The sequence below is a fragment of the Balaenoptera physalus genome, assembly GCF_965194825.1.
Source record: "Balaenoptera physalus genome assembly, chromosome: X".
Classification (NCBI taxonomy): Eukaryota; Metazoa; Chordata; class Mammalia; order Artiodactyla; family Balaenopteridae; genus Balaenoptera; species Balaenoptera physalus.
In genome coordinates, this window is record NC_138903.1 from 134344632 (window position 1) to 134372082 (window position 27451).

Here is a 27451-nt window from a genome sequence, read left to right on the forward strand (position 1 = left end):
CCTTGGGTCATCCCTAGTCCCAGTCACCCTCTGCCACTCCAGAGACAATGACTGTGAATTTTATGTATGGCCTTCCAGAACATTTTCATACTTTTACTAAGGAAAAATATGTAGTACTCTTCTAAATGATTTTTAAAAATTGATTATAATTGGTATTATTTTATATTTATGTTTTTGAGATCTGTCTAGATTGGTACATAATTAATACATTAATTATAATGGCTCAGTGGTATTTCACATATGAATATACTACCATTTAGTAGTATATTTTATCCCTTTCCTGAAAAATTCCTTAAAATAGTTCTCTATAGGCTGTGTAACTACTTCTTTTCCTCTCATTCCCTGTTTTTTTTTTTTTGAAGTTTAAAAAAATTTTTTTTACTAGAGTATAGTTGATTTATAATGTTGTGTTAGTTTCAGGTGTACAACAAAGTGAATCAGTCATACATATACATATAACCGCTCTTTTTTAGATTCTTTTCCTGTATAGGCCATTATGGAGTATTGAGTAGAGTTGCCTGTGCTATACAGTAGGTCCTTATTAGTTATCTATTTTATATATAGTAGTGTGTATATGTCAATCCCAATCTCCCAATTTATCCTTCCTCCTGGCCTTTACCCTTCGGTAACTATAAGTTTGTTTTCGATGTCTGTGAGTCTATTTCTGTTTTGTAGGTAACTTCATTTGTATCATTTTTTAAGATTCCACATATAAGCGATATCATATGATATTTGTCTTTGAATGATTTTTGAAGTTTTTTTAAAAATTGAAGTACAGTTGACATACAATATTTACAAGTTACAGGTGTACAATATAGTGAGTTACAATTTTTAAAGGCTATACTCTCTTTAAACTTATTATAAAATATTGGATATTCTGTGAATATGCTGTGAATACACAGCATATTCCCTGTGCTGTACAATATATCCCTGTAGCTAATTTATTTTATACATAGTAGTTTGTATCTCTTATTCCCCTACCCCTATCTTGCCCCTCCCCCTTCCCTCTCCCCACTGGTAACCACTAGTTTGTTCTCTATATCTGTTTGCTTCTTTTTTGTTATATTCACTAGTTTGTTGTATTTTTTCCTCTCATTCTCTCTTGAAACTATTCCAGTAAGGATTCTGCCTGCCCACTGTTGTTCTTATCTCAATCACAAGTAACCCCCATATTACCATATCCCTTCCACTTCATATGGCTCTGGGTCATCTTTTTTGTTTTCTTCTTTGGAGGTTTTTCAACAGCTTCTTCAGTGCAAGTTGCTGTTACTTCTTCAGAAACTGCAAAGCACTTGGTTTGTAAACTAGTGATATTTCATTTTCACTGAATACAGAATATTCCAGCAGCATCTGAGTGAAATATCGATATTTCAAATTCTAGTTTGTCATTCACGTTTATCTCCAGGGTCTGCCACTACTCAGCTGGCATCTTCTCAGTTGACATTCTTTAAATGTAATATTTGCTCTAGAGTGGTTACTTGTCCTCTTGGTACTATTGTTTTAGGGGAGCAATAAAATACTAATTAAGTTTTTTTTTTGTTTTCTTTTGCATTTGAATTCATAGGTTCCAACTCCAATGGGAGCTCCTTTCCTAATGGCACCTCAACCCATGATTTATACCCAACCAGGCTTAAGGACCAGCAAGCCTTCTGCTCCATCCACAAGAAATAACGTATGTTTGACCTGTTGTTACTTAGGTCCTTGGTAGGGATGTGCAGTCACATGTTAGAACAGAGTTGTATAATCTTTTGTGCATTGTTGGTGTCTCATAGAAGAAAAACGAACTCTAACCTTTTCAGCATTGTAAAGAGACACAGAACTGTATAAAGCCAATCCTCTACAAACTTGTGTTGTTAAACATCAACTGGGTTCTGATACCTAGTCAGCAAGCCTTTTATTCATTCATTCAACAAACGCAACTGAGATCAGTGCTGGAGAGGTGGGTAGCTCAGTCTGGAGGTTTCAGGCACAGCTTTCCTAAGGAAGTGATACCTAAGTTGAATGCTATATTTTAAAATGGATAGCCAGTCAATGGAGAGGGGAAACAATATTGCAGACAAGCATATAAACAGATAGGAAAGCCAAAGCACTATGGGAGGTCAAAGGAGGGAACAATTAATCCAGGGATAAAAGGTTTCAGGGCATTGTGTACCAAATGATAAGGAGAATTTCAACTAGTGGGTGTATAGATGATAGAAGTTTGACATTAGAGGCAGAGGAAACAGCTTGAGCACAGAAGTGGAAGCAAGCAGTGGTAACATGGATGAGGTGCAGCTGAAGCATATGGGGAAGTGTCATGATGCAGGTGTTCATTGCCTCAGAGTGTTGTTTTCTAGAAGAGTCTTTACAAGGTTTCTGCCTTCAGTCCATGCACTTGGGGCCACCTGGTTCCTGAATGTTTGTTTTAGGAGGCCTGACAAAGCTTCGAGTCTTAGATAATGAGAAGACTAACCAGAGTTTTGTGTAAAACTATTTGTAATTTATTTTATAACCACAAGGAAAAATATGTGGAAATAATGAAAGATATACACATGTGTCTTTCTTTCACAGAGACAGAATCCATGAAGAAGTACCAAAGCAAAAAGATTCCAAATCAGAGGTGAAAACAAATGATGATCTCTCTACAGGCTGATTGAATCATCCACATCTTCCAAGTAAAATAAACATCCATTTGCACATTCAATACTCTTGAGATTCTTCATTCAGTGTTTTTGAGGTGATGCACTCTTTCTCTTGTTTTAATAGTTAGCCTTGAAACTTTATCCTGCAAAATTATCAAAAACTAAACTTAATATCTTAATCTCCTGCTCAACATCACTAATCATTAGAGAAATGCAAATCAAAACTACAATGAGGTATCACCTCACACCGGTCAGAATGGCCATCATCAAGAAGTCTACAAACAATAAATGCTGGAGAGGGTGTGGAGAAAAGGGAACCCTCTTGCACTGTTGGTGGGAATGTAAATTGATACAGCCACTATGGAGAACAGTACGGAGGTTCCTTAAAAGACTAAAAATAGAACTACCATATGACCCAGTAATCCCACTAGTGGGCACATACCCTGAGAAAACCATAATTCAAAAAGAGACATGTACCACAATGTTCATTGCAGCACTATTTACAATAGCCAGGACATGGAAGCAACCTGAGTGTCCATCGACAGATGAAGGGATAAAGAAGATGTGGCACATATACACAATGGAATATTACTGAGCCATAAAAAGAAATGAAATTGAGTTATTTGTAGAGAGGTGGATGGACCTAGAGTCTGTCATACAGAGTGAAGTAAGTCAGAAAGAGAAAAACAAATACTGTTTGCTAACACATATATATAGAATCTAAAAAAAAAAAAATTGGTTCCGATGAACCTAGGGGCAGGACGGGAATAAAGACACAGACGTAGAGAATGGACTTGAGGACACGGGGAGGGGGAAGGGTAAGTTGGGATGAAGTGAGAGAGTGGCGTGGACATATATACACTACCAAATGTAAAATAGATAGCTAGTGGGAAGCAGCCGCATAGCACAGGGAGATCAGCTCGGTGCTTTGTGACCACCTAGAGGGGTGGGATAGGGAGGGTGGGAGGGAGACGCAAGAGGGAGGGGATATGGGGATATATGTATATGTATAGCTGATTCACTTTGTTATAAAGCAGAAACTAACACACCATTGTAAAGCAATTATACTCCAATAAAGATGTTAAAAAATATATCATCTTAATCTCCTCTCTCAAATAACACAAGGACCTCAGAACACTTCTAAACTACAAGGGTATTCCCTCCCAACTTATGGACTATAGTGACCCAATATTTTAGTCCTGTCCCATTTTGTTAGCCCCCCAAATTAAAAGTGTTAGAGAGAAACGTTTTTGCTTACACTTAGCAATGTGTTCACAAATTCTTTGTTCACCATTTCTTCTTGCATTGGAATCATTTCCCTCTTCTTCAGGTACATCTTTTAGAAGTTTATTTAATGTAGTTATGCTGGTGATAAACTCAGTTTTTATCTGAAGATATATTTCTTCATACTCATTATTTTTAAACTAAAATTTAAATTGATATACACATACAAACTCTATAAACATTCTTTTTTTAATTTTTAAATTCATTTTATTTATATTACTCCTAACTTTGATTTTATTTTATTTTTTTAATTCAATTTTTATTTTTAAAAAAATTTTTATTGGAATATAGTTGATTTACAATCTAACTTTGATTTTATTTTTTTAAAATTTTTATTGGAGTATAGTTGCTTTATAATATTGTGTTAGTTTCTACTGTACAGCAAATAAACATTCTTGTTTTAATCTTTTTGTGGATAAATGTGGATCTATCTCTTGGGTAAATACCTAGGAGTAGAATGGCTGGGTCACAGAGTAGGTGTTTATCTAAAATTAAGACTGCCAAAAGTTGTCCAAAAATTACTGTACCACTTTATTCCACGAGCAGTGTATGAGAATTCTACTGCTCCAAATTCTTGCCCAAAATCCGTATTTTAAATTTTGGCCATTCTAGTGGGTTTGTAAGTAATATGACATAGTGGTTTAATTTACCTTTCCCTGATGACTAAGCAACTTTTCATACACTTATTGGCCATTCCAACATCTCTTTTAGTGTGTGAAGCGTCCAACTATTTTGCCCATTTTAATGTTTTTCTTTGGTTTTGAGATATATATATTTTTTGGCCACGCCACGTGGCATGTGGGATCTTAGTTGTCCCACCAGGGATTGAACCCGTGCCCCATACATTTTTGTGTTTGGTGACAGGTAGGGGTAGAGGTTTACTTTTTCTATATAGTTATCCAGTTGTTCTTGCAACATTTGGGAAAAACAAATTCCCTTCCCCTTGGATTGTCTTGGTACTTTTCTCAAAAACCAACTGACAGCATATTTATGGGTCTATTTTTTCTTTTTTGTTCTGTTGATCCAAAGGTCTATCCTTAGTCCAATAACACACTGTCTTGATTACCATGGTTTTCTGTAGGTCTCAAAATCAGGTAGTATTAGTCTTCCATGTTTATTCATATTTTTCAAGATTGTTTCAGGTATTCACATTTTCTTTGAATTACATAAAATATTACAGTCAACTGATCAATTTCTATGCTGATTAGGACTACATCGAATCTATAGTTAAATTTGGAGAAAATAGACGTAAGACATCCTAACAAAATCAGTAATTCCAAATCATGAAGTATAACAATTAATTTCTTCAGGCATTCTTTAATTTCTCTCTATCGATTTGGGATTTTTAACAGTATCTAGCACTTTTCATTATATAACTACCAACAGTTTCATGTTTTTTAATTCTAACATAATGGTATTGTTTAATTTCATATTCTAAGTTTCTGTTACTACTATATAGAGGCTCCCCCTGTCATCCATCGCGTGTATTCCAAGGCCTCAGCCCTGGCACCCTCTAGTCCTACTGACAGTTCTACAGCTCCCAACCCCCGCTTCCTCTAGTCCAGCCCTCTTTCCAGTCCCCTAAACCCTCCGTCGTCGGAGCCAGTCCTTCACCACTCAGTCCAGTTCAAAGCCCCGCCCACATTCCTCTGCCCTGCCCCTCTCCGCAGTCCTCCAACCCCCTACCTTCTCTCTAGTCCCCTGGGTCCTCACATCTCTCCAGTTCTACAGGTCCGCCCAACTGTTTCACTCTTCCAGCTCCAGCGTCTTCTCTAGTACTCCCCTCTCCTGGCACCCGTCCTCTAGCTCAGTCCTCTGTCCCACCCACCTTCCTCATTCCTTCAGCCCCTCCTCATTACCCAACCTCTGGCCCCACCTCCCTCCTCATTCCTCAGGCCCTGTCATCTCCCAAGTTTTCCAGACCCTCCGGCTCCCCAGTCCTTTTGCCCCACCCCTCTCCCCCACTTTTGCAGTTTCATCCGCTCCCTCTTCGCACTTCTTCAGCCTCGCCTAGTTTCCTCATTGCTTTAGCCCTACTGTGTGGCAAGTACTTATTAGGTATTCTACATACATAATCTCATTTAATCTTTACAACAGCCTTGTTGGTACGTGTTGTAATTCTCATTTTAAAATGACTTACGTAGTGTCTTCACCTGTGCTCCTTTCCTACCCCGTATGTCACGGTTATAACATTGATTCTATTATCTTACCAATCGTTCATTTTAAGTCCCTTTACTTGTCTGCAAACTAGGGGTGATATTAGGGACACTGAGCTGTGGGGTTTAAAGAACATGACTCAGTGATTTGCACATAGTTCGTTTTTATTAAATGTTAATCACTATTATTATATATGTGTCCCCACTAAGTAAGGAAACTGACATTTATCCTTTATTCAGACAGGGCCTGTCTCATGGTAGGCTTTGTGTGAGTGGATGAAGCACCGGTGTACTGTGAAGCACTACAGTGCAGGCAAACGCAGGAACAAACACGGTGGTTAGATGTCAGAAAACAGATAGAAGAATAATGACTTGCTTTCAAAGGGTTGCAGTGGTGGATGATCTTGGGGAATGCGTTGGGCCTAGAAGCATCGGAAGAGTTCTTAGGATTTTCTATGCACACTGTGAAGTTTTGAAAACGTTTGAGCTGGGGTGCTGAGAGTCTGATCAAAGGTGGCTTTCGGTAAATTGTGACAAAATGGGCGGAGTGTTTATTAGGATGAAGCCACTGGGTCCACCCGGAAGCAGGCACAAAACAAGTCCCCTTCAAGGGCCAGGAAGCTCGTGAATATGGTGGGCCCAGAAAGACACCGAGACCCAGGCCCTGTGGTGGCGTCTAGATCCCGATTTGCTTGAATCCGAGAAGGGATCGGGTCGCTTCGAAGGCTATTCTGGAGAGTGCCGCGTGTTCTGGGGTGGTAGTGGGCTCCGTTCCGGCTTGGTCCCCGATTGTCAGGGTCCTCCAGCCAGCCCACCCACAAAACCCCCGGAATCCCTTTTCCCAGGACTAGGTATTGGTCCTCCCAGCAGAGCCAGCTTCGCCTCGGCAGTCCTTCCACGCTTGTCAATCACCTGCGCGCAACCAATTAGAACCCAGAGGTTGGGGGACTCGTCCGACGGGTAAGGGGCGGCTACTTCCTGTGAGCCAATGAATGCGCAGACTCACAAGCGAGGGGCGGGCCTGCCGTTGTGAGCGAGCCAATCACAGGCCCCCGGCTACAGGCAGCTCGACAGGCCGTTAGTCGCGCGCTTGCTTCCCCAAGATGGCGGCCGGTAAGGATGATTGTGGTTCGGGAGAAGTGGCCGGAGGGAACGGGCGGCGGCTCCACCTGGGGATTCCTGAGGCCGTTTTCGTGGTAAGAGACACGCTGGTGCTCGGTATCTTGACGCTACGCTGTGGGCTACCCCTTCATTCTTGGCCCCCAGCCCGGCCTCGGTTGTTGGGGGAAGGAATTGAGCTAAAGGACCGCGGAGAGAGCGCTCCGTCCGCTCTCCCCCTCCGTGCCAGGACCGACTGAGCTGTGTCAGGACCCGCCGGGGGGCGCGCGGTCCGAGAAGGCCCCAGAAGATGGGGGGGCGCGGGGCGAAGGACTCAGGAGCAGGAGCGGGAGCGGGGCCGCTCTCAGGGACCGCCTCCCCCCCCCCCCACCAGCCCATCCCCGACGCGGGATTTCGACCCTACTTCCCGGAAAAACGGAGGCGGTGAGAAGCTTGAGAGTCAGCCTAGATGCCGGGGAGGCCGATGCGCAGATGGTGACAGGGTACAGTGAGCAGGCAGAGGAGCTCAGGTGTGAACATAGGAAATGGCACCTAGTGTGTTGAAGGGCTGCGGTGGCCAGTTGCCTCGGAAGAAGGTGGAGGGGAGCGTCGGACCGGGGAGACCTTGCAGGCCTTGTGTGGCCCGCTGGGCCCCTGCGGCTTTAGCCAGTCGGCCACGGGCGGTCACCAGAAGGTGTCTAAGTGAAGCCGCTGTGTAAGCACATTTGCTTTTAGCTAAACGGTCTTAACGACTTAGAGAATAAATCGTGTGCAGTTGAGAGAGGAAGCAGGGAATGCGATGTTGGAGGCTTCACAGAGCAGGGAGACCAACCCAAGGCCAAATAGAGGGAAACAAGTAGTGCTTTCAATCCTGTCCCCCCGTAAGGCTGTTCTCGAAATAGTATTTGGATATTATTTGAATAATGAGAGAAAACCTGAGCGGCCTTCCAGGCCAGTATCGCCCATCTTTCTCCACTCAGTTCTGCCTGAACTTCTATAAAATCTTAATGGAAATTTCTCAACCTTTTGGTTTGTACCTATATTGCCTTGTCTCTACCTTTTTGTTCATGGTATCTTCCAGCCTTCAAAAGACCCATTTCTTTTATTTATTCTTTTATTTACACCACTTTTATATACATTCTGTGCATATTTGCATTTGCTGATTCGGTTTTGTACTATTTTCTTCAGTTATTTTGTTTTTTCTCCCTGAGCCGTGCCATTTATTTCTTTCCACTCATCTCCCAGGTAACTGTCAACAAGAGAGAAAATTTGTTGAATACCGGGCACTTTCCTAATGCTTTTACAAAACTGTAAGAGGCAGATACTGTTATTCTCATTTTGTACATGTTGAAACAGAGGCACAGAGCCCTCGAGTAACTTGCTCCAAGTCACACAGGGTGTAAGTGAGTTCCCCAGGCTTTGAACTTGGGCAATCTGTGGGGCTGCAGAGCTCTACTTCTATGCCATGCTCTGCCACTGGGAGGGAAGTTAGGTCATTATCTTGCCCCCTGTCATTTCTCCTGCCGCTAGCACAGTACCTGACACAGTATAAGCTCATAACTAAGTGTTGATTGAATTTCCATAGTGCCTTAAAATACCACACCCATGGTGCTCAGCCAGAGATGGCTTCAGAAATCTAATTCAGGAGGATAACCTTTATCAAAGGGCTTTATAAGCTGTTATCTTAAAATGCATTTTCCCTAAAATGTCACAAGTTATCTTTTCTAGACCTTAACATTTCTATCAATATGATATAATAAATAATCCAAATTTACATAAATATTTGTATGTTCCTAAACTAATCGGAATAGCATGGTATTATAGAAAGAACAGTGGTTTCTAAATAGAACAAGGTTTGAATCATGCCTCTACTTCCCAGTTGCTGCTTAATCTTGAGCATATTATTTTACAATCTGAGCCTCCGTTTCTTTAACTGAAATAGGAGTAACGGTAGGTAGAGTTGCCCCGAGAAACAGAGACTGTGCTTTCAGTATTGCAAGTAGATGCTTAATATATATTAGTTTCTGTGATGATAGTGGTTAAAAGTCACACCTTGCCTTTTCCCCATTCCCGTTGATGCAGTAATTTGTTTTCTTTCTCTTCTTTAATTGTCCCTTTCCCGCCTTGTCCATTTGTTGACCTCTCCATCTCTCAACATCTAGTTCAGATATGACCTCCCTGTAGTTCTTCCTGACCACCACCCCAAGATGGAATTCTTGGCACCTTTATCTGTTCACTTATACATATCTAATGTTGAACACTTACTAGCTGTTGTGTACTCTTGTAAGTACTTTACACGTGCTAACTCATTTAATCCCCTGTGAGGAAAAGGTCCTTTTTTTCTTTTTACAGATGAGGAAATTGAGCCAAAGAGAAAGGTTAAATAACTTGCCCAAGGTCATCTAGTATGTGATGAAGCCAGCATTCAAACCAGGCAGCCCCTGTCTCTTAACCACAAACCTATGCTGCTGTAGTTAATTCTCCTTGCTAGAGTCTAAGCTTCTAATAACATGTGCTAAAAACTTTGACATTTCTCATCCTACAGTGTGCGTTCTAGGAAGATGCTATCTCCATTTTATCTCCAAAATGCATTTATCTGCATTTTAACTGCATGCATTTCATCTCCATGCAGAACTCAGCCATTGCCTCAGCCTCACCTTTTCAATTTCTTTCACAGTCTCTAGCTTGATTGCTTCATAGTTCACTCCTTTGCTGTGTTTCTCTTCTTTTTTCTTCTTGCCTTGCTTCTGCTGAAATACTCCCTTATAGCTAGTAAGCATGTATAAGAATAATGATGTAGAGATCCCAGAAACTGTGAGATAATTGAATTTAACTTAATTGCAATGAAGGACTAAAGTTCTTTAAACTACTAGAAGGCTGTTACAGAATCTCCTTAAAGTTTCCATATAGTTTCACTTAGTTCCTGATCCTTAACTAATTAACTAGCTTTTCTTCAAGGACCAGCATGTGCAGTATACATTAAAAAAAATGCAGTTCAGTTTTATTGCTTTTCTTTTGCTTATTTATTCCTGTTACAAAAGATTGTTCAGTTTGCCTTTTAGGCTTACTTTATTTCAACCACTTGATACTCAAGGAAGCAGTTGTGACTTGTTTTGGGATCCTAATGAGCATATTTAGCATGATATCTGTGGCAGAACTTGTTGAGTTAAAAATTTCGGTAATAAAACCTATGATTTTGGCACACAGCCTGTTGAATCGTTTTGTGGCTAGGGCACATGAGTAGGCAATGTGCTTGACTGTTGGTAATTTTCATATTTATTGCTAGTGCTGCATGGCGGATGTATAAAGCAGACAAGGTCATCTTTCTTTTCCTATATATAAATAAAAAGAGGAAGGTGGAAGAATAATAAATTAGCTACATAATGTATGTGCACTGTCTGAAATGGTCTCTAACTTTTTATAACTACTTTTTTAGTTAAAAACAAGCCTTTGGAGAAAAAGAAACACAAGCTCTTTTTATGTTTAAAAATAAAGCTAAAGCAGTCAAAAATCAGAGGTATGAATTCTAAAATTTGTAATGTATTCTTTTTGATATTAAAGGAAGATGTAGATTCCTTCATGAAACAGCCTGGGAATGAGACTGCAGATACAGTACTGAAGAAGCTGGATGAACAGTACCAGAAGTATAAGTTTATGGAGCTCAACCTTGCTCAAAAGAAAAGGAGGTAAGTGCAAAATTTCTAAGTTTTTAAAATTAATATTGTATAGCTTAAACTTTTAGAAGATCGAGACATAATTTGCATACACATAAAATGTCTATGCGTTGAATGTTCAGTTTGATGAGTTTTGATAAATGTATCCACTTCTGTAACCATTGCCCAGATCAATATATGGAACATTTCTGTTACCTCAGGAAGTTTCCTCCTGCCCCTTTCCGCCCAACCCTGCGCACTCCCAGAGACAACCACTGTTCTGATTATTTTCACCATAAATTAGTTTTGTCTCTTCTTGAACTTCATATAAATGGAAGCATATAGTAACTACTGTTTTACGTCAGGCTTATTACACTTAGTATAATGCTTTTTGAGAGTCATCCATGGTGTTGTGTGTATCAGTAAATTAGTTTCTTTTTAGTGCTGAGTCATTTTCCATTGTATGTGGATGTACCACAGTTTTTGTCTGTTTTTATCTATTTGCTTGTCGATGGACATATGGTTTGTTTCCCCATTTGGTTTTAGGTCTTTGGGTGGACATATGTTTTCATTTCTCCTGGGTAATTATCCAAGGGGTAGAATTGCTGACTTGTATGGTAAGTGTATGTTTAATTTTATAAGAAACTGCCAAAAGTCCTCCTAGGTGGCTTTAGCATATTACACTGCCACCAGCAATGTATGGGAGTTCCAGTTGTTCTTCATTCTCACCATCACTTTGGTATTGTCAGTCTAAAGATGCTTTTGAAAACGTAATAGAATGAATATTGAAGTCCTTATTCCAGAGCATCTAGGATCGTAACATCTTAAATGTCTAGTTCATTCTTTTCATTTTGCCGATGAGATGAGAAACCCACAGAAGTTGTGACTTTGCCAAGACTTCATAAGTGATAGGGAAGAAGTATTCTTGCTCTCGATCCTTTATTCCCCTGTATGTTCATAGTAGCTTACGAAATCAATTCACAGTAATAAATACCTATAGATACCTGCTATACACATGTGACAGCATTCTTCTGTCAGTTGAATGTTTATGGAATTCCTAATAGGTGCCAGATACTGTTTTGGGTGAAATAAGGTCCAGTATCTGCTTTCAACAGGGTTATGGTCTAGGGGCATGATAGATATTTAAATAAGTACACAGAGTATAGCAGTCAAGGTGTTATGGTGCACAGTAATGAGAGCATAGGGGAACGGGTGATCTGAAGGGGGACAGAGGGATTCAGGGGAAACTTCCAAGAGAAGCAGATGGCCATGTAGAATTTTGAAGCCTGGTTATGAGTTTGGAGGCAGGCTCCAGTGAGGAAGGGTAGTCTGGGCGTGAGGGTACCACTTATGCAAAAATACAAAAGTTTGTTTTTAGATGAGAATTCCCTGGCGGTCCAGTGGTTAGGACTCCGCGCTTTCACTGCCGAGGGTGCGGGTTCAATCCCTGGTCAGGGAACTAAGATCCCACAAGCCATGCGGCGCAACCAAAAAAAAAAAACAACAAAAAACAAACCAAAAGTTTGTTTTTAGATATATTTTCTCATTTGATTTTGGTGACAACTGAGGAAATTTGAATAGGGCTAGGTGTTAGATGATATGAAAAGTCATCAACATGGACAGATGAGGGGTGTTAATAGGAAAAAGGATAGAAAACACTATGAACATTATCTCTTCTTATTTGGGGAAAAAATGTGTGTGTGCACAGAAATACCTGGAAGAATTGACACTAATGTTATATTAACAGTGGTAATTTTTGGGTGGTGGGAAATGGCATTTTTCTTATTTTGCTTACCTGTATTCTTAATTTCCTACAATGTACATTTACTGCTTTTATAATAAAAGTTTATTTTAATTTCAAAAAGAAGCATAAAGCCATTGGCTTTGAGGTCATTTGCACGGAAGTTACAGATAAGAGAAGAAAATGGACCTCAGGACCAAGCCTTGGGGAAGCGGAGGGAATCCGTGTGTCACAGTTACCTTGGTAACACTAGTACTGTGGAGGCATGTGGGATGGCTCCCAGGTCTGAGCAACTGGAAGGGAGAGTTACCACCATCTGAGAAGACTGTGGGTGGAGCAGGTTTGGGGGAAGATCAGGAGGAATTCAATTCTGGACACATTTGAGATGCCTTTTGGACATCCAGGTGGAGGTGTTAGGTAGACAGTTAAATATATAAATGTGACTTTTGGGAGCGATCTGGGCTGGAGATAAAAATTTGGGAGTCATTTAAAGCCAGGGGACTGAATGAGGTCCATCACCAAGAGAGTGCATCAAGTGAAGAGAAGATCAAAGATCTGGACATTGCAACAGTAAGAAGTTAGGGAGAAGAGGGAACACCAGCAAAAAAGACTGAAAAGAAGCTTTAAGTGAGGTCAGAAAAACTGGGAGATCATGGGGTTCTGGAAGCCTAGCTAAGAAAATGTATCATGGAGGAGGGAATGATCACCTGTGTCAAATGCTGCGGATGGCTCACCCAAGTGCGATAAGGACTGAGAATGGACTTGGACTTAGCAAAGTGGAAGTCATTGGTGTTCTGGATGGGAACAGTGTTGGCCCAGTGGTTCAAAGAAGAATGATGGAGACAGCAAATGTGGAAAACTTTTTTGAAGAGTTTTATTCATTTAACAATGGGTTGGTTGTCTTTTTTTATTTGTAGGAATTCTTTATATATTGGATACTAGTCCTTTTAGGTTATATGTGAGAAATTTTTCTTGCTTTTGTAATTTGTCTTTTTTTTCCCCTTATGATTTCTTTTGATGAGTAGTTCTTAATTTAAATGTTTTAAGTCAAAAGTTCTCTTAGTAGTTAGTGCTTTTTGTGTATTGTTTAAGAAATGCTATTTTGTATTCCATGTTCAAAAAGACATACTCCTAAGTGTTCTTCTAAAAGTCTTAAAATTTTTCATTTTCATATCTAACTTCTTAATCCATCGGAAGTTTATTTTTATGTGTGGTATATGGTAGGCTTCCGATTTCTTTTTTTAAATGGAAGCACTGTGGATATACTGTTTGAGTCATCACCCTTTATTTTTAATGTAGTTTGATTTAAGAATTTTTCCTTAATGGTTAGTGCTTTTTGTGTCCTATTTAAGAAATATCCCAAGTTCATGAAGATATTCTCTTAATGTTTTATTCTCAAAGCTTTTTTTTTTTTTTTTTTTAAAGTTATTTATTTATTTATTTATTTGTGGCTGTGTTGGGTCTTCGTTTCTGTGCGAGGGCTTTCTCTAGTTGTGGCAAGCGGGGGCCGCTCTTCATCGCGGTGCGCGGGCCTCTCACTATCGCAGCCTCTCTTGTTGCGGAGCACAGGCTCCAGACGCGCAGGCTCAGTAACTGTGGCTCACGGGCCCAGCTGCTCCGCGGCATGTGGGATCTTCCCAGACCAGGGCTCGAACCCGTGTCCCCTGCATTGGCAGGCAGACTCTCAACCACTGCGCCACCAGGGAAGCCCCTCTCAAAGCTTTATTGTTTTATCTTTCACATTTAGATTCATAATCTATGGGTTATTCAGAAGCATGTTGCTAAATTTCAAAGCAATTGTGGGATTTTCAAGCATGTTTCTTTGCCCTTTCTATTTATTATAAGTTGATAGTTGTATATGCAGTCTTGTTCATAGTCAGGTTTTTCTTCTCTTTCGTTTCTTTGTTTTTTTTCTTTTTTGGCAACATTGTTTCATAGGTTTGTGTATTGTTTCTCCATTAAGAGGCAGATAGTATCTAGTTGTTTCTTAGAATGATACTGAATTCCTAGATCCATTAATTATAAGTTGCAAAATGATGATGTTCTAATTGTTATTTATTTTTTTATTTATTAATAAGCTGGCATATTTCCATAAAGAGAAATGTCCCTTCATGTACTCTTTGGTAAAAAGTGGCTGCAGGAAATCAGCTCACCTGTCACTTTGTTCCCTTGCAGGAATAGCCCTGTAGCTCCTATCACCTCAGCAGCTCTCTGCTACGTGAACAGTTAGAGGTGCAAATGCTAGTCTGCTGCTAGCTTAACCTGAAACAATTTCTATCCTTTTTTTTTAAAGCTTTTTAGTCTATTCTATTAGGTGCATGCAATTTGAGAATTACAAAGTCTTCTTGGTGAATTTAACCCTATGTAAAATAATGCTTATTGTTTTAGTCAGTTTTGTTGGACACTTAGAGCTACTCTGGCTTTCTTTTGGCTAATATTTAAAAAAAAATTTATTAGAGTATAGTCGATTTACAATGTGCTAGTTTCAGGTGTACAGTAAAGTGAGTCAGTTATACACATACATATATCCATTCTTTTTTAGATTCTTTTCCCATATAGGTCATTACAGAGTATTGAGTAGAGTTCCCTGTGCTGTACAGTAGGTTCTTATTAGTTATCTATTTTATGTATAGTAGTGTGTATATGTCAATCCCAATCTCCCAATTTATCCCTCCCCCCTTCCCCCTCTGGTAACCATAAGTTTGTTTTCTACATCTGTGACTCTATTTCTGTTTTCTAAATAAGTTCATTTGTACCATTTTTTTTAGATTCCACATATAAGCAATATCATATGATATTTGTCTTTCTCTGAGTTACTTCGCTCAGTATGACAATCTGTAGGTCCATCCATGTTGCTGCAAATGGCATTATTTTGTTCTTTTTTATGGCTAATATTCCATTGTATACATGTAACGTGTCTTCTTTATCGATTCATCTGTTGATGGACATTTAGGTTGCTTCCATGTCTTGGCTATTGTAAATAGTGCTGCAATGAACAGTGGGGTGCATGTATCTTTTCGAATTATAGTTTTTTCCAGATATATACCCAGGAGTGGTGGCTAACATTTTCCTGGTGTCTCTTTTCCAATCCCTTTTGTTTCAACTTATTTATTATTTATATTTAAGGGTGTTCCATGTAAACAACATATGGTTATTATTTTAAATCTTTTTAGATAAACTAATTTTTCTTTTTGGATACTTTCAAGATTGTCATCTCTTTTGTTTTATCTGACTATAATTTGTCTTTGTGAGGATATCTTTCTTAAATTCTTCCTGAACTAACTATATGTCAGCTTCCTGTAACCATGGATACCTGTGTGGATTGCTTTTATCTGTAGAGGATTTTGCTTTTGCAGGAGCTGTGGGTCTTCATCAGCCTTGGACTGCTTGAGCCCTGTTCCAAGTTCTTGCACTTAATATATGAGCTCCCCCATTGAGCTGAGCGTCAGGGGCCCAGGCTCAGGTCTACAGCTGGTATTGTCACCTGCCTTGAGATGCCTGCTTTTCTCTAGTCCTCACTGCTCAACTCAAAGCCTTTTCCAGTTTTATTCCCTTTTATTTTTTCTGAAAGTTCCCTCACCTCTGTGATACCAGCTGTGCAACAAAAACTGTTTCTGTGCTTGACTGAGTTGTTTTGCAGCAGATGGCTGTGTAGTTTGGATACTAACCTTTTCTTTACAGGTGTTGTAAATCTTTTGTTGCAGCCTGTCGTTTAACTTTACCTTCAGCTGTATAAGAAGCAGCAGCATAGCACAGGGAAATCGGCTTGGTGCTTGGCCATGACCTAGAGGGGTGGGATAGGGAGGGTGGGAGCGAGGCTCAAGAGGGACGGGATATGGGGACATGTGTATGCATATGGCTGATTCACTTTGTTATACAGCAGAAACTGACACGGTATTGTGAAGCAATTATACTCCAATAAAGATGTATTTAAAAAATACATAAAGTAATTATTGATAGGTATATAAAAAAAGTTATTTAGTATTTCATTCTCTTGTGGTGAACTCTTTAACACATGAATTATATGCGCTTTATCTTTCTCTAACTGGAAATTTTGTGATTATCATTTTTTCATTTTTTCTGTCATCTGTTAATTTTTCCCCTTCTCTCCTTCTGGGATTCCTGTTAATATGGATGTTGACTCTTCTAATTCTGCCTTCCCTGTCTCTTTATTATTTCCTCTCTTCTGCTATTTCGGTAATTTGTCTTTTGGCAATTAAATGGATATCTGTGAGTTCCTTATTTCAACCATTACACTTTTTATACCTAGTATTTTTGGTTGGTTCTTCTTACAGCTACTTGTTTCTTCTTCATGTTACCAATATCCTGTCTTTTCTCTTTGAAGTATTTTAAAATACTCACTGTATAATCTTGTAGAATTTGATTTTGTTTCATCTGGTACAGGTTGTCGAGTTTATTGTCTTTATTTTATTTTGTAGTTAGGTTTATCAGATTACCGTTTTTTTCCCCATCAGCTCATATTCCCTCAGGGTTATCAGTTCCTTTGGCCATTAATGTGTGTGGGAACAGGAGTAATTCAAGTCCCTCCTGGTGGGCGGGGTTTACACTCTGCGGCACGGCCATTGGGCAGATGCTGTTTCTCCCCAACCAGGTGCCTCGGCCTCTGGGACATTCTTTCCTCTGGGACATTCTTTCCGTTCCTCTGTCTTTGGCTGTTTTCACTGGCATCTCCCCTGGGAGGGGGAGTGGGCAAGGGGAACTGCTGGGGGCCAGTACCTGTGTTCTCAGCTCCTCAGCCTGACCTTCTCCCTGCCTTTGGCCAATTCTACTGTTTTTCTGCCCTGTAGCAGTGATGGGGTAGGTAATGTGATTCACCCACAGCAATTTAGAGGGAGGAAAAACACCTAAAAAGTTAACCCTTTAGCCTTAAATTCCCCCTTTGAAGACTTGATCCACTTCCCTTCTAAGCTGCTGTCTTCCCTCTCACTTCCCTATCCACTCCCAGGACCTAGAGATTTCCATTGTTCATAGAATAACAAAGATCTAGAACTGATCCAAGTGTCTGTTGATAGGAAGTGGATAAACAAGTTGTGTTATATTTGTAAATGGGTATTACACAGCAGTGAAAATGAATGAACAAATCTTAGGAACTTAATTGAGTTATAAAGCAAAACCCCAGAAAAATGCATACAACATGAGACTATTTGTATTAAGCTAAGAAACTAGCAAAGAATATATTGCTCAGGGTTACACATAAATGTGATGAAACTATTTGAAAAAGTAAAAAGACTGTAAGCACACAGTTCAGGAGAGCTGCTGTCTTTTGGGACAGAGCAGGGTGGGGAGGGTGTATTGCTCAGACTTGCACAGTGGCCTGCGCTCTAGAGCCCATGCTCCGCAGCAAGAGAAGCCACCGCAATGAGAAGCCCGTGCACCGCAATGAAGAGTAGCCCCCGCTCGCCGCAACTAGAGGAAGCCCGCACGCAGCTATGAAGACCCAACTCAGCTATAAATCAATCTGTCAGTCAATCATAGAAATCATTTACATGACCAAAAAACTTGATCTGAACATACTAATGTTATATGTGTATCAGATATTTTATAAATGATTGCATGTAGATCTTTCTAGCATTTACCTATATCAGCATATACAAAACTAAGCAAAATTGAGAGATCTACGACATCCATACTGAATTGTAAAGAGTTCACAGAACATTAGCCTCCAAACTACGCTTTAAAAAAATCAGTGCTAAGGGTGTGTTTCTCAATTCTTCACTGGGCTGTACTACCAGATGGTGATACTATTTTTTAAGCAGCAGGCTTATCTGACATATTTGCCGGGTCAGTAGCACACGCTGTAATAAAGTTTGCCGTGCTAACCTTCTTCACACATGATGTGACTTCCTTTATATAATTCAGGAAGTACATTTTCATTATCATATTTAAATTTTGTTTACATGCTGATCTCTAATAATATTTTGTTAAATGTATTTTGAAAGAACCACAGCTTTGTTTTTGTATCCTTAGTCTGTTTTCTTACAGATTACATTGTGATTTGACAGGACTCCCAGAACTGTTTTGCACATTTTTCCATGCAAAACACTTTAAAGCCTTGGGCAGCTTTAATCCAAAAAAACAGCTAAAAATGTTTCATTCTTTCTTGTCTAAGTTTGACTTTGAGTGTTTTCAGCATATTTTTATCTCTTATTTTCTTGTCAGTGAGATTGATTTCATTTGGGAATTAGTTGCTAGTAGTTTTTAAAAATTATTTTTAATACACTTTATTTTTCAGGCCAGTTTTAGTTTCATAGCAAACTTGAGCAGAAGATGCAGAGATTTCCTGTATAGCCCCTGCCCCGCCCCCACACACATAGCCTCCCCATTATCAACACCCTTCACCAGAGTGGAACATTTGTTACAATTGATGAGCCAAGATTGCTACGTTATTATTAACTGAAGTCCATAGTTTACATTAGCATTCTCCCTCGTGTTGTACGTTCTGTGGGTTTGGACACATGCACGATGTCATGTATCCACCATTACAGCATCGTCAGGGTAGTTTCACTGCCCTAAGAATGCTCTGTGCTCAGCATGTTCATGCCTCCCTCCCCCTCCTAAACCCCTGGCAACCACGGATCCTTTTACTGTCTCCATAGTTTTGTCTTTTCCAGAGTGTCTTATAGCTGGAATCATACAGTCTGCAGCCTTTTCAGGTTGGCGTCCTTCGCTTAGTCCTATGCATTCAGGGTTCCTCCATAGCTTTTCGTGGCTTGATAGATCATTTCTCGTTAGCAGTGAATACTATTCCATTGTCTGGATGGACCACAGTTTATTTCTGCATTTGCCTACCAAGGTCATCTTGGTTGCTTCCAAGTTTTGGCAATTATGAATAAAGCTTGCATAAGCATTTGTGTGCAGTTTTTGTGTGGACCTAAGTTTTCAGCTCCTTTGAGTAAATACCAAGGAGCATGATTGCTGTATCATATGGTGAGAGTATTTTTACTTTGTAAGAACCTGACAAACTGTCTTCCAAAGTGGCTGTTGCTCCACATCCTCACCAACATCCGGACTTGTCAGTATTCTGGATTTTGGCCATTGTAGTAGGTGTGTAGCGGTATCTCGTTTTAATTTGCAATCCTCTGATAACATACGATGTGGAGCATCTTTTCGTATGCTTATTTGCCATGTGTATATCTTTGGTAGGGTATCTGTTAAAGGCTTTGGTCCATTTTTTTAATCCTATTGTTCATTTTCTTATTGTTGAGTTTCGAGAGTTCTTTGGGTATTTTGGATACCAGTCCGTTATCAAATGTGTCTTTTGCAAATAAATATTTTCCCACAGTCTGTGGCTTGTCTTTTTGTTCTCTTGACAGGGTCTTGTGCAGAGTGGAAGTTGTTAATTTTAATAAAGTCCAGCATATCAATTATTTCTTTCATGGATTGTGCTTTTGGTGTTGTATCTAAAAAGTCATCACCATACCCAGGGTCATTTAGGTTTTCTCCTGTGTTATCTTCTAGGAGCTTTATAGTTTTGCATTGTACCTTTAGGTATGTGATTCATGTGAACTTAAGTTCTGTGAAATGTGTAGCGTCTGTGTCTAGATTCATGTGTTTTATGTGTGGATGTCCAGTTTTTCCAGGCTAGTTGGGTTTCTAGTAGCTATAATAGAACTTACCTGTTGAGTCTGATCAGTCTCATCATGTCCATTGTTTTCTTAAGTTTCTTGTGTTCAAACAGTGGTCCATTTATAATTTTAAGAACAGTTGTTACCTATCTTGAAAAGAAAGTATTTTTCAACATAAAAGTTAAAGAAAAATTACCCAAAGCTTAAAAGAATCGCAAAGTTGTGCTGGATCTTACTGTGGTGTGTGAGGCATTCAAGCGCTTTCACAGTGTGGGAAGCGCAGACCTGAGAAGCTGCCCCTGCACGTGCTGGCGCTGAGCTGCCTGTGACTGAGGGAGTTGGTGGTTTTCAATTTAGAATATAGTATTTGAATGCATGTTATTTTAAAAATGAGTATTTAAAATGCAATTCTAATTAAATGTAGAACCTCTGAATCACCTCTGTGGAATATGATGTTCTCTAGAAATGTTAACTAATGATGGGGGGTTTGACGTATAGAACAGGACTCTGTGCACAGTAGTCATTCCGTAAATATTTGCTGTTATATCTAAGTATTTTAATAAATATGTCTGAAATGTCTTAAATATTTTAAGAAACAAAATTTATTAAATATCTTACAGATAAAGTATCTTAAATAGTTCATATTTATAAATTGTCCTCAAAACATATCAGTAGAAAATGCAAAGCTAGTAAGACTGTGTCCTGGTGCCAAATACTAAGTTAACCTTTTTCTTATTCACAGGCTAAAAGGTCAGATTCCTGAAATTAAGCAGACTTTAGAAATTCTAAAGTACATGCAGAAGAAAAAAGTAAGTGCATTTTTCTTTGTAAACATGAGCAAACCAGGATACTTCAGCAGAGACATGTGTTCCTTGACTCCTTGGTCACTGGTATTTGAACCAGTCCTGAGCACGTGTACTGACGTCACAGACAGACATGTGGCTTTCCACCAAAAGTCAGGTTTAATTCTAGGACCCACACTTCTTGGGGTATTTTATGTATATGTAGTATCTGCAGAACTTAAATGCAATTTGAAATTATTTTAAGTACAAAAAGGAAACGTCATTTTGAGGTAGCAGCATCTAACAGTTTTTGTTGTTGTTATTGTTATTGTTCTCTCTGCGAATAAGGAGTGAGTCCAGTACTTATAGAGCTGGAAAGAATTTTAGAAATGACGTTTCAGGTTCTCATTTCACAGCTGAGGCAACATTTGCAAAGAGGTTACACTTGACCACTGTTACATAGCTAGTTACTGGCAGAACTGGATTTGGGACTCTTCCAAGTCCTCATCCAATATTTGTTACATGAGCAGGCTGTAAAAGTTAAATGTCATAAGTATATTGTATTTAAAATATTATGTGTATGTGTATGTATATATGATTTATTACTTGACTGGTAGAATAACTACATTTCTAGTATGTTTTTTATGTCATGAACTTAATAAGAGGCTTCAGAAAACTGGTTGTTGAGCATGAAGCACTGATGAAGTAATAATAGATAGCGCTTGTCTAGTGCTTACTCTGTGCCAGGCACTGGGGTGTGTGTGTGTGGGGGGGGTGAGTGTGTGAGAACTCTGCTTGCCACAGCCTTCAGAGCTGAGCCAGAACGCACAAGCCTCCCTGCCCATCCGTCTGGCTCCAGCATTCCTTTCTTTACCACTCTACTTAGTCTGCGTGATAGGACTGTTTTAAATGGCTTAGGTTCAGCTCTGTGATCTCTTCCTTATAACCTTGGTGTGAAAATGGACTGTTTACAGTACTGTCATTGTTTTTGAAGGAGTCCACCAATTCACTGGAGACCAGGTTCTTACTGGCAGATAACCTGTATTGCAAAGCTTCAGTTCCTCCTACTGATAAAGTGTGTCTGTGGTTGGGGGTAAGTAAATGTAATAGCCACAGCTTCCTTGGCTGACATTTGTAGAGCGTTATTGTTGAAGCTGTGGAAGGAACGAAGGGGTGGCATTCAGGGGGATCGGGGTGTGAGGAAGATTGCCGCGGAAACACGCTCGAGTCCCTCCCAATCAAAACAAAACGGACCAGAGCCCTGCTTCCCCTCCAGCTAATGCTTTAGCTCTTAAATGTAACAGAAGGTGCTGTTGAACCTTAGAGAGATGTTTCTTCATCATCAGAGTTTGTTAGTTCTAGAAAGATCTCTAAATTTGAGGGGGCAAGGATTATTACAAAAACCTTGAGGTTAGAACCCATTTTTAAGAATCATATATTTCAATTTTGATGATTTCACAGACCTTCTCTGTGATTTTTTCGTATTTTACTCCTCTCAGTCCCATGATCGACCAGCCAAGCCATTCCTGACTGTCCAGCTAGCTATCCCTAGGTCTTGTTACCTCAGGCAAGTTCCCATACAAAGCAGCCAGTCACGACTGCTCTCAGCTCTCCCACCTGGGAGGATTTCCGCTTGCTCTCCTGTAGAGTCATCCCTGAGAGGCGGTCTCGTGCCGTGAAAGATAGGCAGGTTCGTACATGGAAACTCACTTCTCTGTCCCTTAGTTCCTCCTCCTGATTTCTGTTAGCTGTAATCTTTTCAGAGTTTGTACATTTACTTCTACAAGCATAACTCCCGTACTTGTTTAGTTTTAGTTCTGTAAATGGAACAGCTACCCACCCAGTAGCCCAGATCCTAGGGGTTGTTGTCCTTTGTTTCTCTTTCCCTTGGCGCACATTTAATCAGCAAGTGGGGGTAAGATGATTTCATAAACTAGACTGGGACAACAGGGAGCGAGAGAGACAGAGAGAGAGAGAGAATTACGGCTGGAGCCCACCTTACACGAGGGTGAATTCCAAGTGGATCACATTTGAAATGTGTGATGAAATACTGACACCATCAAAATTGTAGGCCAAGTCACAGATAACTTATTTGGAGCCCTGAAATAAGGATGGTTTTTCAGGCCTCAAAACTCAGAAACCATGAGCAAAGTCAAAAGACAATCAACAGGAAAAATATTTGTAACTCATATCGCAGGCAAAGGACTAACAGGTTTGCAGGGTGACTTGGAGTTGTGTTTTGGGCATGTCAGTCTTGAGGTGACTATTAGACCGTCAAATAGAGAGGCTGATCAGGCAGTATTTAGGGGTGAATCAACTAAGGAGATATACTTGGCACAGGGTACTTCCTGAATGAATGATTGATGTTTTTTGACATGAATGAAGTGTTTTTAAATGTATTCGATTTTCTCTTGTTAAAAGTAAGCAAAGTATAGAAATTTTCTGGAAAAGAAAAAGTAATAAGAAGCATCAGTCATTGAGAAATGAGATTGTGGGTCTGGGTTTAGAGAGGGATTTACTCTGCACTGAATATTTTTAGTCCAATCTGAATTTTTATACAGTTTTCTAATTATCATGGATTGGCATATTCAGTCAATAAGAATGTAGCACCTACTTTGTGCTAAGCACTTTCATGTTGTCTCATTTAATTCTTCCAACAATCCTTTGAGTAATTTTTAAATTCCATTTGTCAGATAAGGAAAGTGGTTCAGGAAATGCCCGGTGTTAAGTCAGGTGCTAGGAGTATGGTTCCCCCTGTGTCAGCATTTACTCTGGAGGTAGGAAGGGGGCAGTAAAAGCCAGCTGTTTCTCTCAATGGATCAAATGTAGATAATACATATGTTTTTGAAAACTTTTGGTATCTTAAGCTCAGAAACAACTATTTCAGTTGATCTGAATGTAATACTATTTGGTGTCACAATAGAGCTAGTAGAAAGATAGGATTTGGTAACTAAAGGTACTGGTTCTTATGGTAATTCTTCCATTTATGTAGTATCCCCGAAAGAAAGCATAGGTAACCTGACCTCTTGGAGCCTCTGTTTTCTTAACTGTAGAGAAGGTAACTTGCCTCACCACGGTTGTTATGACGAGTAAATGATAAAATGTATGTGAATATATTCTCTAAACCAGGGGTCAGTAAATGTTCTGTTAAAGGCCAGAGAGTAAATATTTTTGGTTCTGCAGACCACACGGTCTCTGTCACAAGTAGTACTTAGCTTTGCCACTGTAGCATGCAAGTCTAAGTGAATAAAGAAATGGCTGGGTTTCAATAAAACTTAGGACAAAAGGCGGCCGGCCGGATTTGGCCCAAGGGCTGTAGTTTGCCAATCCCTGCTCTAACCTGTAAAGCACTGGGTCAGTGTTCGGACATTGTCATGCTTTTCTGTCTTCAGGCGAATGTAATGCTTGAATATGATATTGATGAAGCTCAGGCGTTGTTGGAAAAGAATTTATCGACTGCCACAAAGAATCTTGATTCTCTTGAGGAAGACCTCGACTTTCTTCGAGATCAATTTACTACCACAGAAGTCAGTATCCTTTCCTAAAAAAAGGCAAAGGGGGGAAAGGAGAAAGATGCTTTCAATGTTCTTACATGCATTGCTTTAATGAAAAGAATGTCCTTATTCTTAGACTGATGTTAAGTTGCAGATTTTATGAGAGTAGTAAATGACATACTTGGAACTAATATTTAATAACTTTATAGATAGACTAATCTGAATTTGAAGTGTGAAAGTGTGGAAACAGCAAAGTCGATTTAGCAAATGAGTATTTTTCTTTCAAATATTTTCTCAAGACATCTTCATAGCTAGTCAAGTAGTGTATTTATTAAGGGTCTCCTGTGTTCCTGCAGCTGTACTCAGCTGTATGGGGCATGGGCTGGTGAGAGGATCAGTGCAAAACAAGAAGAGTGGCGAAGTCTTGCTCTGTTACAACTGCACATGTGAACCTGCTGAATGATCGTCTCACAGCAAAATATAAGTAAGTTCACTTCATGTACTCAACACCAAGGCAGTTTAAAGTTAGGGAAAGATAGGTGTGGGCTGGAATTAGTTCAGAGCAGGCTTTGAGAAGATAGGACTGAGACTGTATTTAAGGCAGAGAGAACAGGCAGCGGCAGGTATTCTGCTCGAGGGGGAGGGCTCGCATGTTGACCCAGCCGCTCGCTCCTGTCGCCTAGTCGTCGGCCCCGCACAGTCACCCAGCACAGAACCGTGGGAGTCGACCTTCGCTCCTCTCTCTTTCATCACCAGAAGCCGACTAATCACCAGATTCTTGTCAGCTTTCCCTTGTAAACCTCTCTGTCCACTGCTATTACTCTCATTTTGGCCTTCTAGAAGCTAGACTCAGTAGTTTTCTAGTCTGGTTTCCTCACATCTGTCCTTTACACTGTCTCCACCACGAATTCACTGAGTCACACTTGTTTTTATTCCTCTGGTTATAGTGCTTCAGTGCTCTTTGTCACATGCAAGGTGCGCACGTGGGCGCCCTCTCCCAGTGCACCCAAGTTCCAAATAACCCCGATCGGTTTCTCTCGGCCCCCAAATGTGCTGTGTCCTTTGTCCACACTTGGTTCCTCCTATCTACACTGATTTCCCCCTGTTTACCTGGGTTCCTCTGTTTTATCTTTCATATGTCGGCTCAAGCAGCAGAACATTTCTGGACATTTTCCTCTGTGCTCCCAGTGCACGTTGCACATAGTGGTTTATTCTTTTTCATGCCAGACTGGGAGCTCTTCAAGTGTAGGAGCTCCACTTTCTCTCTCTCCTCCACAGCACGTAGCACATGACAGGTGTTGAGTGGTTGGTGAGGGAAGGCAGGCCTGTTTGAGGCCTAGAGCAGGAGTTGGCACGTGACTGGTAATGTGGAGACTTCATTCAGACAAAAAAAAAAAACTATAACATTCCCAGAAGATAACATTGGAGAAAATCTAGATGACCTTTAGTACAATGGTGGCATTTTGGATGTACCCCCAAAGGCATGATCCATGAAACAAATAATCGATATGTGAAGGCCTACGCAGGGTGGTGTTTGTGGAAAGGAAAAGATATAGATGCTTAATAAATTGGGTGAATGTCCTGTTAGCCAAACAGAGGGTAAGAGATAAAATGATTGATAATTGTAATAATTTAAACATTACATGTCAGTGTATGCTTTGAACTACCTTTGAAATATCATGGATGAGGGGCTCTCTATAAAACTGTTGACAGTGTCAAGCACATATTTGTTAAATATAATACCATAGTTGACTAGATATGCTAAACAATTATTGATTTGAGGCCTTGACTTGATTTTGGTGTAATTTTGTTCCCTTTTTTGGCAGATGATACTACACCTTGCTGTAGTCACTAGTATTTTTTGTGTGTGATTTCTGTCTTTGATTCAGTGTGTGAATGAATACTTAGTCGTTGAATGTTATCTTTAGAATTGCATTTGCATTTTCTTTGACAAATCTTGCAGATATGGCCAGGGTTTATAATTGGGATGTAAAAAGAAGAAACAAAGATGATCCTACCAAGAACAAAGCATAATGCTGGCAATTAAAAATGTGGTTCAATTTTCCAAACATGTTATTTTAAATACCCCAAAGTTTATCCTTAAAAGTTGACATAACTTTAAATAATTTTTAACAGCAAGAATGACTAAAATTTTAAAAAAAGATAAACACCACTTTATTTATTTATAAAAACAAAATTAGTTTCAAATATTTTATGAAATTTGCAGTATTTTTATTTTTTGCATTTCCAACAAAGTAAATGCTGCTTTCATCATTTTGTTTGTTTGTTTGTTTGTTATAAGAAAAGTCTTAGCTGAAATGGCTGAAAACTGTGAGATATGCTATAGAAGCTGAAGTTTTGGACAGTTTAGCACATTTTACTTTTTCTTTATTGGCTGGTGTTACTCTCACTTGTGATGTGGTTAAACCAGTTTAGAGGTAGGAAAAACAGTTGGAATATTTGAAAAATTGTTTTTCTTTAGCACACGTGGGGCTTTATGGTCCTCTATTGCTGTTATTTGTCCTATGTAAATGCAGTTTCATGAATTACTGCTTAGCCAATAACTATGGTAATATTCTGTACTTTTCAGGAAGTGGTAATTTGCATTCCTAAACAGTAAGAGGGCTATTGAGACAACGCTTTCTAACCCGATATAAGTGCACAGAGCCTTTGCAATGCTAACATAAAGGAGATCTTGGCCAACATGAAATAACAAAATTACGCACTGAAAACTCTTGCCTGAGGCGATTTTGTACTTCTTAACAGTTCCCCAAAGCAGCTGAACAGGAATATTAAGATAAATATAAATCTGTGATGGTTTAAAGGAGTTGTGAGCTTTTTTATTCATGATAATACTTCGTAAGAGTGTTAGAAGATCCCTATGGAAAGCCACTGGTACAGTGGCTAGTACTGGGTGATACAGATTCTGGTAAAAACACAAATGTATTATTCCATCTCCATGTAGTAAAGAGTATACTTGTACAATGTTTTGTACTTGTATTTCATGATATTAAAACAGTGAAGTTAAAACTGTGG

General features: G+C 39.6%; 1 protein-coding gene and 1 long non-coding RNA gene across 4 annotated transcripts; both read left to right on the top strand.

Moving 5' to 3' along the window:
* The first annotated feature begins 1579 nt into the window (after positions 1 to 1579).
* VBP1 (VHL binding protein 1) lies at positions 1580 to 27445 on the top strand. Of its 3 annotated transcripts, none has more exons than XM_082447901.1 (6): positions 1580 to 1672; positions 10721 to 10845; positions 20882 to 20948; positions 21916 to 22014; positions 24314 to 24452; positions 26379 to 27445. In XM_082447901.1, the coding sequence occupies exons 1-6, from the start codon at positions 1595 to 1597 to the stop codon at positions 26447 to 26449; spliced, it is 579 nt and encodes a 192-aa protein (XP_082304027.1). In that variant the 5' UTR covers positions 1580 to 1594; the 3' UTR covers positions 26450 to 27445. The 3 variants fall into 3 exon arrangements, with proteins under 3 accessions (XP_082304027.1, XP_082304025.1, XP_082304026.1); XM_082447899.1 differs by lacking the exon at positions 1580 to 1672 and adding an exon at positions 7119 to 7257; XM_082447900.1 differs by lacking the exons at positions 1580 to 1672; positions 21916 to 22014 and adding an exon at positions 7119 to 7257.
* On the top strand, positions 10858 to 19858 carry LOC309653312. The gene is made up of 2 exons (XR_014259077.1): positions 10858 to 11429; positions 12678 to 19858. It is a non-coding gene; the product is annotated as an uncharacterized lncRNA (long non-coding RNA).
* Positions 27446 to 27451: the final 6 nt, after the last annotated feature.

Coding starts and splice junctions, on each gene's coding strand:
- VBP1 (XM_082447899.1), top strand. CDS start 7,165: ATGGCGGCCGGTAAGGATGATTGTGGTTCGGGAGAAGTGGCCGGAGGG. Junction 20,949..21,915: donor AGTACATGCAGAAGAAAAAA/GTAAGTGCATTT, acceptor TTGTTTTTGAAG/GAGTCCACCAATTCACTGGA. Junction 24,453..26,378: donor ATTTACTACCACAGAAGTCA/GTATCCTTTCCT, acceptor CAAATCTTGCAG/ATATGGCCAGGGTTTATAAT.